This window comes from Myotis daubentonii, chromosome 6 (genome assembly GCF_963259705.1).
Source record: "Myotis daubentonii chromosome 6, mMyoDau2.1, whole genome shotgun sequence".
NCBI lineage: Eukaryota > Metazoa > Chordata > Mammalia > Chiroptera > Vespertilionidae > Myotis > Myotis daubentonii.
In genome coordinates, this window is record NC_081845.1 from 21,466,443 (window position 1) to 21,481,587 (window position 15,145).

Below are 15,145 nucleotides of genomic sequence, written 5' to 3' on the forward strand. Positions count from 1 at the left end.
TTCAGGTGTCACAGCATAGCTCTTACACATTTATGTAACTTACTAAGTGATTCCCCAGTAAGTCTAGTACCCAACTGGCACCATACATAGTTATTATAATATTATTGACTATACTCCCTATACTGTACTTTACATTTGACCAACTATATTTATAACTGGAATTCATAAACTGCTACTTTCCTGGTCAATCTAGGCCCTCTTTATTGGCTATGGACCTGGACTCAAGCACGGTCTTGAAGTTGATTCCTTTGAAAATATTGAAGTCTATAACTTAATGTGTGGTAAGTGAACAGGCAGCTTTCATCCCTTCTGAAAACAGCTGAGATAGGATGATCAAAAATAAGTTATTTGATGGGCACCTTTGTGAAGATGATGATGAGGCAAGATAGACCCTCACATTTCTACCTTTTTCCTTCCTGACCCCAACTCATTGAAAAAATGTGCCCAACATACTATCTGATTACTTATCTGATTCTTCCACTAAGCTGCACGTTGGTAAAGTACAATACCCAGAGTAGGGAGGTCTGTACATCCTCAGTGCTTGGTACTTTGCCAGGGCTCAATTATATGACCATTGAATCAGATCAGTGTGTGAACTGTGTCCAGCACGACCAGTGGTGAACTTGAGGAGGCACGGTGAAGGATTAAAGAAAACAGCCAAGAGAATACAGTTGGGGCTAGGTGGATCACTGTGCCTGGATGAGGAAACAGTGGCCCTGCCTGTAAGCAGGATCTTTATTTTATAGTCAAATCACACAAAGCAAAACAAGGGCAAGATGCTTACAATGTTCTTGTGAGTTTCAAATCTGCTTCTTTCCTGTTGTTGCCATTCTCTGAACTCTATCAAGCTTTGTTTTGGCAGCACTTGCTGCACCTCCCGCAGCCCACATCCCTCAGCTACCTAGGACTACAAGGTCAGACTATAAGGTCAAGCTTACAACCATAGCCTTTGGCTATAATTGTGCTGGGAGGGCTTTTCTCTCCAAGCTGGCCCCAACCAGGACTGGGCCGGGGAATCAAACCTATAACTGAGGCACGCTCCCTTGACCAGGAATCAAACCATAACCCTTTGGTCTTCAGACTGACACTCTAAACACTGAGCAAAACCAGCCAGGGAATTTTGTGCCCAAAATAGTACTTTGTGGGTGGAATATTACATCTTAAATATTAATTCCTTTTTCTGATAATGATACTGGGCATTTACAAAACCTTAAATATGTCCTAAGTATAATTCTTTCAATGGGAGCTGATTTACATAAATGAATTACTAGATCTTAAAGCACTTAAAACAGTGCCTGGCATATAGTAAGTGCTTTACTATGTAAGTGTGTGCTATTACTATTATTAAGAGCATGAATCTTAGACTTGGACAAAGCTAATTTTGAATCCTAGGTCTATTATCTTAGTAGCTTTGAGACATTGAGCCAAAGGCTCTGATTACTCATCTGTCAAATATAGACAATAACTTATTAAATTGTTTGGAGGATTAAGTAAGAAAAATATCTTAGTACGGTGATTGGCATATAATAAGCATTCAACATATGCTAATTATAGTTATTACAGACATTAAAGTTCGTAAAAATTCATAAAGAAGTATAGCATATACCTCAGTATTTCCATAAAGACTAGCATAGTTAAAAATACTCTAAATCCCAAGAGAATTTTAGAGTTCTATTTTAGGTAAAGAATTAAGGATTCATATAAATATGGTTTTAAATAATATAAATCATAGTAAAAGTCTATTTATTTGATTTTGGAACTTTTAAGTAATCTTTACCGTTCTTGGAATTATGCAGACTTACTGAATTTGACACCTGCTCCTAATAATGGAACTCATGGAAGTCTTAACCACCTTCTAAAGAATCCTGTTTACACCCCAAAGCATCCCAAAGAAGTCCGTCCCCCAGTGCAGTGCCCCTTCACAAGGACCCCCAGCAACAACCTTGGCTGCTCGTGTGATCCCTCAGTAAGTGTTGCTGAGAAGTTGCGCCCAGTGTGTATGTTTTCATAGCACTTTTTGCATAGCATGTGCTGTGGAAAGACTTAATGATCAAATTAAAATTTATGAGTGAGAGTAAAAATAATATTTATTTCTAATTCTAGTGACACATGCAGACTTTTTATTATTTATTTTTCTTCTACCTTATTTTTGCCTCTATTTTTATCCCTGGGTGTTGTGACTTGACTTGCAGTTTGGGGGAAGTTTAGCTGAGTCCTGTTATCCCAGCAGTGAGGTCTTGATTATAAACCAGTCACCATATTCATTTTCTAAAGTACATCCCCACCTTATTTTAAATTTAGGGGGAAAATATCTCTTTTTGGGGTATAGAATGGATATATGACACTGTTCCAGTTTTCTCCAACTTTAATATATAGTTGTCATAAAAGGATGAAAATATGTGACAGGTTATGAGCAAAATTGATGAGATCCCTAAAGATGGAAATTTGGGGAGTAGTTGAATTTGTTCTCTCTATTTTGTTTTAGGCTTTTAGAAAGACTGAGGAGTAGGGCTAAGAATTTTAAAGTAGCAATTATATTCTCATCTTTCAATTAATAGTGTGCTTGTGCTAACAGTTTTGTCTTTTTTCAACTGTCATCCTTATCCCTTTATCCTCAACATAAAAAAAAAATAATTTTGACTTGTACAAGATGGTTTTAAATTGTATCTTTGTTCTACAGTGGAATAATTAATCTATAGATGTTGTTTGTTACAAAATTAAAACATGTCTTTCATTCCTTAAAAATAGTATTATTAACTCTATAGATGTTTCCAGTCATGGATTTTCAGACACAGTTGAATCTGACCATGGCAGAAGGTAAGGCATGTTTATTCTTCAACTTGGAATAGGGAAGCAGGCTTTTTCTCAGTAGTGTGAATCACAGAGAACTTGTTTGGTGGCAATTTATAGAACAGCTAATAAAATAAAAGGAGTAGTGGAGGACCACCTGATACAAACATAGAGATTTCTTTGCTTGACAGTCTAGATGGTTAATCATAAGGAAAGCAGGGATATTTATAGTGGAAACAGTACGCAATATGTTTAGTGGAAACTGAATCACTCTTTATGAACATAGTAGAGATCTTTTGAGATTTTGAAGATTTTTTAGGTTTATAATAAGTCTTCCAATTTCCACTTAAAATACATGTTAAATGTCTATCTCACTGGGTTCTTAGTTAATTACAAGAGAGTATAAATTGAATCACTCATCTAAAGTTATTTCTTCATCACCTGTGAATGAAAATTAACACTATGCAGACATCTGATGAAATTTGTTAGTTTGACTTGGATGTACAGTGACACTTCAATATACAGTGTCTGATACACTTGACAGAGTCTCTAATAGATTAAATTACTTGTCTCACATTATTTTCCTGCTGGAATAAAAGGTGAATTCTGCACTGTTCTTTACTGGATCTTATCTGTATAAAATTCTATACATGCTCAGTTAGAGAAACCTTTGGTGACCCCAAGGTGTTAAAGTGTTGTGGTAAAGAATGACACTTTGGAATTTGGGTAGAACTGGGTTTGAATATGAGCTTAGAAACTGTGTCCATGGAAACAAGTACTTACTTCCTACCAGCTGCTGTTTCCTCACCTGTAAAATGGTTATATAACCTTAATTTATAGGGCTATTTAATAATTAAATTAGATGGTGTCTACAGAGAACTCTACAAAGCACATGCCACTTGGGGAAAGGGCAAGAAAAACAGTCTATACTATTATTGATTCATTCAGCTTAGTCTCATAATTTCAGGTCTGCACTTTTGCTTTCCAAGTACACGCATTTTCTTTCTGGAGTGCATCCTGAACCAGAAGTAACTGCAATAATGTTAAAGAACTTTAGCAATGGAATTTCTAAATGGCTGAAATTTCTAGCAGTTTCATGTTTATTGTGATATCTTCATATTACATTGCTCTTTGGAATCTTCATGAACAAAAAGTGCACTACTGAATCCCTTTTGTTTCCTTAATTGTTTATGGTGCTGCTCTTTGAATTTTTTTTTCTTTGTTAAAAACTATTGTTTCAGTATTTGAAGTAGGGGAAAAAATTAGATGAGTGTATCATATATATTGTCATGTAATGCACTCTAAGTACATTGAAAAGGTGGTTTTGTTTTCCTCCTGCGACCCAAGAGAAAGTTATTAAGCGTGGAACTTTACCCTACGGGAGACCCAGGGTTCTCCAGAAGAGCGGCACTGTCTGTCTGCTCTACCAGCACCAGTTCGTGAGTGGCTACAGCCAAGACATCCAGATGCCCCTCTGGTCATCCTACTCCGTGAACAGAAATGCAAGTATTTGCCACCCTTTTCGTTCTGTGCGGTTACTTCAAATGATCACTAAGCACATTGAGAGCATTGTTTATCACTGTTAATCTTGGCTCTGTAATCACTTCTCAAATTAGGTCACTGAACTGGGAGTCAGAAAAATTAGGTCTCAGCTCTGCCAGTAACATTGAGACTTGGAGAATATTTCTTTTTCTGTGAAACGAGGGATGTGCAGTAAATTCTTCTCTCTGGCCTTTGGTTTAAATACGTTACGATTTTATTTTATAATTTTATGAAATCATTTTTACAATCAGTCACAATTATTCATCTCTAAATGCATAGGTATGTGGGTACACGGATTTCCCTCAACTGCTCAACTCTTAGCAGATTCTCACTGATGGAGAAGGCTCAGTCGCCTCCCTGCATATACCATCCATCCACAGACGGACCCCTGAACCAAACCAGGGAGAAGCTGGGGGTCCTGTTCACCCCCCAAACCAGAGGAGTCAGGCCTTGAGAGGAGTGAGGGAAAATGTCCCAAAATAAGACCACCATTCCTCCTCACTCCTGGGGCCTGTGGTGGAAAGAGAAATAATCAGAGATGGGCTTTGAAAGAGAGAACAAAGGGTGGAGATGAGATTTAGATCTTACTTGAGATGGAAGTTTTAAACTAGACTGACCAGCTTTTCAGAAACTGAAAGTATCTGGCAAGCTGTGCGATGTCCTTAAAAGATAGAGAGCTTAGATGAGTTGAACTTAAAAAATAAAACTATTGTTGATATCACTGAGATAGCTAAATAAAAATATAAGGGTATGTGTATATGTATATATATATATTTATATATGTATATATGTATATATATATGTATGTGTATACATATATATATATAAAATTTCTGTGTTTAAAAATATATAGTGCACACACATTCAGATATTTACATAACATTTCTACCTTAAACTTGAATTAAAAAATATATATATTGAAGACTATACTCAAACACAGTAAACACTTTTCACATTTTTTTTTAAACTTGACTTTGTACTAATAGCATTCTACACAGTTTTGTCGGTCCCCATCCATTTATTGTTGTTTAATACCTCAACTATGGTGTTTTGGTTGTTTATTATCAGCTCTCTTACGTAATCAAAGCTGCAAAACTTCCGAGTCATCACTACTTCCGAGGTTTTCACATTACATTGCTGTGCAGCGGCTTTTTTACACTTGCCCACCCCTAAACTCTTGGTTGTGTAACTGAGTATGGAAGGTAGTCTCAAATTTCTACAAATCAGCAATTCCCTATGTAAAAGTTTGAAATTGAGTAAAAAAAACAAACACCTGTTATCAGCAAAATTAGCACACCATAGTAGGAAACTATTTGCACATATATGACAAATGATTAATGTCCTTAATATTGTAAAGAACTTGCACTTCAGATAGAAAAGAGATGAATATCATAGTAGGAAATGGAAAACTGATAAAGGACATGAACAGACAGCAAGAACTCCGTAATTTTATGATGTAGTTCACCTTTAGCTACTTACAAAGTCCTCTCCTTCCTTTTACATACCTGATACCTGATGGTGCTTTTCATTTTGATCTTCAGGACAGTTTCTCTACAGAAGACTTTTCCAACTGCCTTTATGAGGATCTTCGAATTTCCCTTAGTCCTGTCCATAAATGTTCATTTTATAAAAATAATGCTAAAATGAGTTATGGGTTCCTCTCTCCGCCACGTAAGTTTCTTCTTCCCTGACCTCCTCTTCCCCCATCCTCTTTCTCTCTTCCTTTTCTTTCTTGTGGGACAATGTACATCATCATATTTACTGATTGATGAAAATTGTGAGTGAGAAGTACAACTACTAGGGAAAATTTTAAAACTAGGTCTCAAATGTAAAATTTAGAAAACTTTATTTTTGATTGAAAGGGTAGTTGACTCAGTACAGATATTGTAGGTAGGGCACTCTTCACTGTTCTGCATTTCTTCTAACCAGAATTTGAAAAATCTCAGTGAGGTCAGAAAAATGCATCTGCATTTTTTAGACGGAGATATCATTTTGTTGTTTGAAAACAAAAGTCTAATTTGTCAAAGAATTAGGTAAAGGTAGAGCCTAAATGCTCTTGCTCTCTCACCAATACATAGCCCCCAGGGAGTGGCTTTTTTCTTTCTATGTTAAATGTTCTGTTTTTAAAAGTGGCAGATTTGTATGTGAATGAGAACACATTTTGAGGCAGCCCAGAGAGGAACAAATCAGAAGGCTCTCGGTGCTCCAATACCCTTAATAGCCAGTTCATTCCCGGGAATAACTGTCTGAAGTCAGAACCTGGCCATTGCTTTATAAAAATAGACCAGGTCCCAGCTGAAAATCCATACAAAGAAGCCTTGTACAGCTTTTCCAGGCAGACATCCTGTGATGTTTTTTCTGGTGGTAGGTGTTCTGAAGCCAGATATTGTGTTTTTTTCTTTTCACCGTGAAAGAGTTTAAGGACAGAAGATTGTCAACACAATATGCTTTAGTTGAAATAAGACAAATAAGGTAAAATATGAAAATGTTTAATTTGGGGCCCTTCTTATTAAAGTTTTTGTAAAGTTTTTTCTTTGAAGAACATATCTGAATATTTTATTTTGTTGAGGGACTTGACCAAATGCATTGAATTTCTCCCTTGAACCGGTACCTGAGAAAGTTTTACAAGTTTGGGATAATACTCAGCTTATTTTTTTAAATGCACCCTATGAGAAAGTATAATTTCCAATGTTATTCGTGAAGAATGAAATAGTTATTCTTTTTATTCTCTTTGTAGAACTAAACAAAGGTTCAAATAAAATATATTCTGAAGCATTGCTTACCACTAATATAGTACCAATGTACCCAAGTTTTCAAGGTAAAAATTTTTAACTCTACATTTCATAATTTCAATGGATTTCTGTGTTTATATATAATAGCTATAATTTATGTGATAAGACCTGCTCTAAATGAAATCACTGAATATCAAATACATTCTTATTGGTTTGTTTGATATTGAGAATTCCAGTATACAAAAAATTTTACCAGTATTAGAATTATGGTATATCCCAATATAATTATTCTGCTCTCTCCTTAAATGTTTATAAACGTTTTTGGTGATAAAAAGTATATAATGTTTTTTTCTAAGTTACCAAGCTAACATTGTCTATTAACTTTCAGTCTGTGTTACTATTTGGAAGTTCCTGATAATTTTTTTAAATCTTGAAATGAATAGATTTTATATCGTGATTGATTACTACAGCATTTGACTTACAAGAATGAATGTACTTCAAGTGACAGAGGGAATTCAAAATATAGAGCATACAAATAGATTTTTATTCTAGTTTACATCTAGAATACTTGTGAATATTTCAAAGGGAATATTCAGATATTGAGAATAAATCTGAATGAACTGTCTTGTTCCTGTTGGTCATTTCTTTTTAATGCTTAGTGATGACATGTGACCACAAGTTCATGATGCTGCCCAGGTCCAGGGAAGGCAGAAATAGAGTTGAATATAACATTTGTGTATTAGTCTTTCCCAAAGGCCAAAGGTGAACAGTGAATTTTTGGCCTCACACTAAGATTGGAGCCAAACTTGACTTTTATCTCTAATTACTACAAATGCTAGTTTTGAATCATGGTGTTGGATTTACTTTACATGACAGCCTGGCTCCTTGTTTTTTTGAAACTGCACTGTCCTTCTTATTTCAGCAATATGGCGCTACTTTCACGGCACCCTACTGCCACGGTATGCTGAAGAAAGAAACGGCGTCAATGTTGTCAGTGGCCCTGTGTTTGACTCTGACTACGATGGACATTATGATGCCTCAGAGACTCTGAAACAGTAAGAACATATTTCATTAACTGAACAACAGCTATCGAGTGGAATTACCTTCTGGATGAGTCAGCAGAACTTTTACGATTCAGATTTATGTTCGTGACATGTTTGATTACACTGACAGGCCTTGAAATATCTGATTATTTTACTGTTTGCTCAGTGTTCAGTAAAACATTTTAAAAATGGTTTTACTGATTTCAGAGAGGAAAGGAGAGGGAGAGATAGAAACATCAATGATGAGAGAGAATCATTGATTGGCTGCCTCCTGCACTCCCTGTACTGGGAATCGAGCCCGCAACCCGGGCATGTTCCCTGACCCAGAATCAAATCTTGATTTCCTGGTTCACATGCTGATGCTCAACCACTGAGTCACGTTGGTTCTGGGCAGTGAAACATTTTTTAGCTTGAAGAAGTAGTGTTCCTCCACCACTTAGCTCAGATGAGTAATTCTTGAGCTCAGATTCAATACTAAGAAGAGAACATCAGTGTTTAAAATCTCTATGTGTAGCTGGGATATTATCTTAATTAACATACTTCCAGTTAGAAGATAAAGAACCATATGGGGCAGAGGCATCCTGAGTCTAGGAATCACCAGGGTAATAAAGCTGTAGGCCGGGGTGAATGTCATAACTTCTACCCAACTCTGGCTGGAGGGGAATGGTAGAGTGATCATCCTGAGGAAACATCAGTGGGGCTGTTTCTATAGAGGAGAGGTGGAGAACATTTTAGAGATGGGTTGATCTTTATTAAAACAGTAATTCGAAGATTTTTTTGGAGTAATTTTGCTATTAAGGCTCTGAGAAAAAGGGACTAAGCACTCTGCTGAGATTGAGGTCCTTTCTGAGAATGTCTCTCGCAGGCTGATTTAGGGATTACTGTTTACACACTTACTAATTTATGAAATCACAATTTCTTACTAATATCCCTTGAGGCATCAAGATCCCCTGTAACTGCCTCAAAGGTCACAGCAATAAAATGGGTAAAGATAACAATTTCATACCTTTTCCATTCACAGCTTTAACCAGAGCTCTCTGGTTTATTTATTTATTTATTTAATATCTTTTTATTGATTTCAGAGAGGAAGGGAGAGGGAGAGAGCAATAGAAACATCAATGATGAGAGAGAATCATTGATTGGCTGCCTCCTGCATGTTCCCTACTGGGGATTGAGCCTGCAACCTAGGCATGTGCCCTAAATGGGAATTGAACGGTGACCTCCTAGTTCATAGGTTGAAGCTCAACCACTGACCCACGCCAGTTGGGCCAGGGCTCTCTGGTTTAATGTGTTTTATATATTATGGTTCTACATAAGATTGTATTTGAAAACAATGATAGCACTACCTTAAATTTTGAAAGATGCTGAAAAAAACAAAACTAACCTAGCTTTCAGACCAAAGGAAACAGAATTAAGATGAGGCAAAGGTGTTACTTGGGATATCTTTAAGAATATGCTGCAATGAAAAAATAGAAAGGTATTGGTACAGAAAAGAAAATCCAGTTAAAACAGAATTCACAGCAACGTGGCTTCTCTGCAGGAGCCAGAATTTAAAAATCTCAACCCAGTTCTCTCTCTGTCCACTGTCTGTCCACAACTACACAGAGTTTAAAAGACTATTGCTTTAGTATCTTAGTTGTAGGTATTAAAAAATATTTATGTCTCAATTCCAGTGTGTTACAGTAGAATTTTTAACATTCCAAATTCAATAAATTTCTATAGAAAATAAAAATTATTTGGGTTGAGTTTATCTGACTGTCTTCTAGTTCTCACTCTCTCAACCTGGCAGAATAGGTTGAAGTGTTATGATGACTCACTTCTTATACTATACTTACTTATTTGACTAAATTTGATTTTTAGAAATATTGTATGAAAAAATGCTTTACTGAAATATTCGTTACAAGGAAGATGGTTATTTCTTTCTTAAAGTGAATATTGTCTTGTTTTACAGAAACAGTAGACTCATCCGTAATCAAGAAGTTCTGATTCCAACCCACTTCTTCATTGTGCTAACAAGTTGTAAAAATACATCCCAGACTCCCTCACAGTGTGAAAATTTAGATACATTAGCTTTCATTTTGCCTCACAGGACTGATAACAGTGAGAGCTGTGTGGTAAGTAGCCTTTGTTAATTTACTTTAAACATTGAAAATATATCCGTGTGTGTCTTATATCTAACATTATTGTGGGAGAGAACATAACTTGAATATACTTTGAAATTATAGGATGATTTTAAATTTGATCCTATAAACAGACATATCTTCAGAGGGACCTGGTTAGACAACATTTCAAATTAATTTTCTATATATCACTTTATTATAAAAATCATGTTTGTTCCTAATTATCTTCTCTTATTCTGTTATCATTCGGATGTTTAGAAATAATTGTTTTATGTTCTTTTATTTGCTCAGAACTTAAAATATATAAACTGTAGTCTTTGAGCATCAAGATTGCATTAAAATTTTAGCAATTTTGAAGCTTTTCCTTATGGTGAGTCAAAATGGTTTTTTTTCAGAGTACTTCTAAGATATCCTAGTTGGTTTTTTCTTTTCTTTCTTTTTTTCTTTTTTTCCATTGAAGTTATACAAAGTAAGTCTAGACCTAAATTGGAAAATATATTTGGCTTTTCTACCAGTCTCACTGGATTGGTTTTGACATGTAGAGTCCTATGGTCAAAAGGATCTCAAGGCCCAGTGTGAGCTTGGCTGGAGAGAGTGCTGTGTCACTCATTCACTTACCCCTTTCACTCATTCTTTTACGCCTTCTTTGGTCCAGTTATTCTTTCCTTTAATAAGTATTTGTTCCCAGGTACTCTAGGAACTGAGGACATAGCAGTGAACAAAACAGACAGTGCTCTGTGGTGGGCCCATGAGTAGAGAACAGTGGCCCATTTGCCATCCCTGACCTAGTTGTCTTTCTCTATATCATTCATTAAAATGAATGAGGATATGTCTCGCTTTAATTGTTTCTCTGATAAACTTTCAGAACCAATTGACCAGTCCTTTTAGAACACATTTCTCATTAAGTTATCTTTTCCCCTTATTCTTCAGAATTAAGTACGGAATAATAAGATGCTAGCTATTTGGATGTATGTTGGGCATCTAACTCTGCTAACTGGTCAGTGTTATGGCTGCTGTTGGACATACCAAATATTTCCTTGTTCATTGCTTTCTCTTCCTTGAGAGATTAAATAGTCATTAAGGATATCAGTTAGTATTGTGTTCTGCAACAAATAACAGAGAACCTAGTTATAGTGACTGAGCAAATACAAGGTTCCTCATATTATAGAAAGTCCAGAGGTGGACAGTCGGGACAGTGCACTGATCAGATGCACCATTAGGAACTCAGACCTTCCTGTCTTTCTGTGCCACTGTTCTTAGCATGTGGCCCATGTGGGCTAAAGATGGTTTCTACTTCTCTAGGTGTTGTGTCTGAATGCTGGACCCTACACCAAAAAAAAAAAAAAAAAATCATCAACAGACTTATACTTACATCACATTGACCAAAATAATGTTAAATGCCATGAGTTAGGTGTTGAGTTCCTTTTCCATCTCTACTTTTCCAAAAGTTATTGTACCAATATCTTAAATACAAACAAGTAGTGACTAAGGATTGGCTGGATATTGGCTTAGCAGAACAGATGCCTTATGTGTACTTTTTATATATTTCTGTAAACATTGGAACAGATGGAAAATATCTACTGGCCAAGTAGTCTACTGAATCAGAGCTGTTACCTTGAGAGCCAGAGGGAAGACATTTGCAGAGAAGCAGGCTGAGCAGTATTAAGTAGTGGATGATTGGAGGCTAATGAGAAAATGGAAATTATTAGCCTATTTCCCTTTTATGTGAAAAGTCTATATTTATCATCTATTATAATAAAAGCGTAATATGCTAATTAGACCAGACAGCCGAATGACCTTCCAGACATTATTCTGGATGTCCTTTTGGACAAAGCCGTGGTGGCGGGGGCTGAGGCAGAGGCAGTTAGGGGTGATCAGGCAGGCATGCAGAGTGGGTAGGGGCAATCAGGCAGGAAGGGGAGTAGTTACGGGTGATCAGGCAGGCAGGTGAGTGGTTAGGGGCGATCAGGCAGGCAGGCAGATTTGTTAGAGGCAATCAGGCAGGCAGACAGGCAAGCAGTTAGAAGCCAGCGGTCCCAGATTGTGAGAGGGTCCAGGCTGGACTGAGGGACAACCCCCCTCCCAGTGCAAGAATTTCATGCACCAGGCCTCTAGTTTTCAATAATAATGTCCTCAGGGTATGTGAACCTTATTGAGGGATGGCTTTAAAGTACACTCATAGCCCACCAATCCATGGATACTTTGTTCATCTGACCTTCTCTAGGAGCTTTTTTCAGAAAGATTTACATTAATACATAGATGTGCAATTGCCACCTCTATTACCTGCTTCAGCTACCAGCTCTTCCTGCTTCCATGTGCCAGAGCAGAGCATATGTCTTTAATTCTTTACTAATCTCATATTAGCTGAGACTTTACTACCTCACCAGAAATGATTGTGTTTTACCACTTCCCTCAACCTTTTCTTCATTGCAAATATGTACATAACTGATTCTGATAAAAACTAGTGTTTGTATTGTGCATTTGCACACATCATTGCATTGGATCCTCAAAACAACCCTGTAAGAAAGGTGCAAGGGAAGAGAATCAGGATTCAGATGTTAAATAAGTTGCCTTAGTTTACCTGATAAGGTGATGGTAGAACCAAAATTTGAATCCAAGTTTCTTAATGCTAATTCCCACATTCTCTCTACCATCCCATGTTGCTTCTGTTTTCCAACATTTTTTAACCCTACACCATTGAAATTCCTTGCACCAATGCAATAAATGAGCATCTAATCCAAGTATAGTTGTCTTTTTGAAAAATTGATACATCTGATTAAACAAACATGCATCGTATATATAAAATGGTAAATTACTCAAGAGCAGGGAGTATGTCTAACAAATCTTGTGGCATCTGCTATTTGGGAGCCAAAGTGTCAAAGCTGATTACAATGGGGGACATGGAAGGCTGGTAGGGAAAGTGAACTAACTGTTTTCCAGTGACTTTTCTTCTTTATTTTCTACCCTCACAGCATGGGAAGCATGAATCCTCATGGGTGGAAGAGTTGTTGAAATTACACAGAGCTCGGATCACAGATGTTGAACACATCACTGGACTCAGCTTCTATCAAGAAAGAAAAGAGCCAATTTCAGACCTTTTAAAGTTGAAAACACAGTTGCTAAATTTTAACCAAGAAGACTGATACATATTTTTTTATTCCAAAGACAGACCTTAAATTTTTTTTGAAAGAACCTTCTGTTTGACACAGTCCTCTGTTCACACGATTGCATTGTTTGGAAACTGTTGACCACAGTTAGAACTGGGACTCCTCTGTGATACGACCATCTCAGGGAAACGCGTGGCCTCGGCATAGCAGTAGGAAAGTGTTCCTATTGAGTCTCGCACATGTTTGAATGTGTAACAGTTCAAATTTGGGAATAAAGACAGACCAAACCTAAAACTGCTCTTCTACTTCTCTTAAAGGCAGAAGTAGCCTGTGAACATTGTCTGGATACCAGATATTCGACTCTTATTATCATGAATAAACTTTTATGTAGCTGGCAACAGCAGGAGTATGAATAGGATTGGACTAATCCATGTTACATTCATATCTTCAAAAGAATTTAAAAACGATTCTTGATGTTTTTTAAAAAGTGATTTTGAAATTTCATTTATTTTAGTTTTAATAAAAAAATTAATGGAAACAAAATTTTTCTGAGGTTCTCAAAAGGCAAAATATGTAATACTCTGTTGTTGTTTTTTTTAATTATGATTGGGCTTCTCCAGGTTAAAAGGCTTTAACAAGTTAAACTTTGAGGAAGATCTGTGAATTGAGTACGTCAATCTCTATAAATTTTTCTCTATATTTGTACTGAAAAAGAAAAATATTCCCATCCTGCTCACTGGTTATTAACATAGGTTGAACACAGCTCTAAAAGTGATGTGTTTAGACTGTTAAAAATGTCTTCTCTTGGTGAAACTTCAGAGAACCTGTCCGCACATGCAAGGTGGCATTTGTCATCGAGATGGTAGGAATGTTTTCCTCTGTACATAAAAATGACTCCACCAACAGCAGAGCTATACTGCACTGAGCTGTTTATTTGAAGTTCCATAGATTTGAAGAGAACACGGTACCATCACTTCCTGTCTCCGTGGTGGTCACAATAAATGAACTTGATTTATTCACTGCATAGACTACATCCTTTAGTGCCAACCTGTGAACTTTCGAAGGCTACATTCACTTTTAGGTTCCCTGAGTCTACTTTAGGTGTTCTATTAGTGCACCAAAGATTTGTATTTGTCCTTCAGATGATATTTATTCTTCAACAACCTCAGGGCCACAGAGGCCTTTAGATAATACAATTTGTATCTGAAAATTATTTAATAATTTAGAAAGTTTCGTGAGTTTTTGTTTTAACCCCACAGATCTCTGATGCTCAGTACATTATTTTTTACTTAAAAAAATGTTTTTTTTTTCTATTGTTCAAATTGGGTAATTTTTATTGTTCTGTCTTTAAGTTCATTGATTCTTTTCTCTGTCTAATCCATTATGCTGTTGAGCTCATCTTTTAAAAATATATTTCAGTTATATTATTATTATTTCTAAAATTTTTATTTGGTTCTTCTTTGTATCTTTTATTTCTTTGCTGAGACTTTGTATTTTTTCATTTGTTTCAAGAATGTTTGTAATTGCTCATTGAAGCATTTTTATAAAGGCTGCTATGAAATCCTTGTCAGATAATCCTGACATCTCTGTCACCTTTATGCTGGCATCTATTGTCTTTTTTTTCATTCAAAATGGTTGTCCGGTTTTTCAGTGCAATATTGATTTTCAATTGAAATCTGGATATTTTAGGTATTATGTTATATGACTATGGACTTTCTCTAAACCTTCTGTTTTAGCTGAGTTTCTCTAATACCCTAGCAGGGGAATTGGGGTCACTGCCTCATTATTGATAGGTGTGCTCCCTCTTCAGT

At 36.2% G+C, this 15,145-nt stretch overlaps 1 protein-coding gene across 1 annotated transcript in view; it reads left to right on the forward strand.

The window, feature by feature from the left end:
* ENPP1 (ectonucleotide pyrophosphatase/phosphodiesterase 1) overlaps nucleotides 1–14,349 on the forward strand; it is a 60,758-nt gene extending 46,409 nt beyond the window's left edge. Inside the window, exons 17-25 of the mRNA XM_059700355.1 lie at nucleotides 194–281; nucleotides 1,797–1,966; nucleotides 2,766–2,817; nucleotides 4,138–4,292; nucleotides 5,874–6,003; nucleotides 7,070–7,150; nucleotides 7,987–8,119; nucleotides 10,059–10,221; nucleotides 13,200–14,349. Coding sequence (XP_059556338.1) covers nucleotides 194–281; nucleotides 1,797–1,966; nucleotides 2,766–2,817; nucleotides 4,138–4,292; nucleotides 5,874–6,003; nucleotides 7,070–7,150; nucleotides 7,987–8,119; nucleotides 10,059–10,221; nucleotides 13,200–13,370 — 1,143 coding nt within the window. The 3' untranslated portion in view covers nucleotides 13,371–14,349. The remainder of the gene's footprint in view (nucleotides 1–193; nucleotides 282–1,796; nucleotides 1,967–2,765; nucleotides 2,818–4,137; nucleotides 4,293–5,873; nucleotides 6,004–7,069; nucleotides 7,151–7,986; nucleotides 8,120–10,058; nucleotides 10,222–13,199) is intronic.
* Nucleotides 14,350–15,145: the final 796 nt, after the last annotated feature.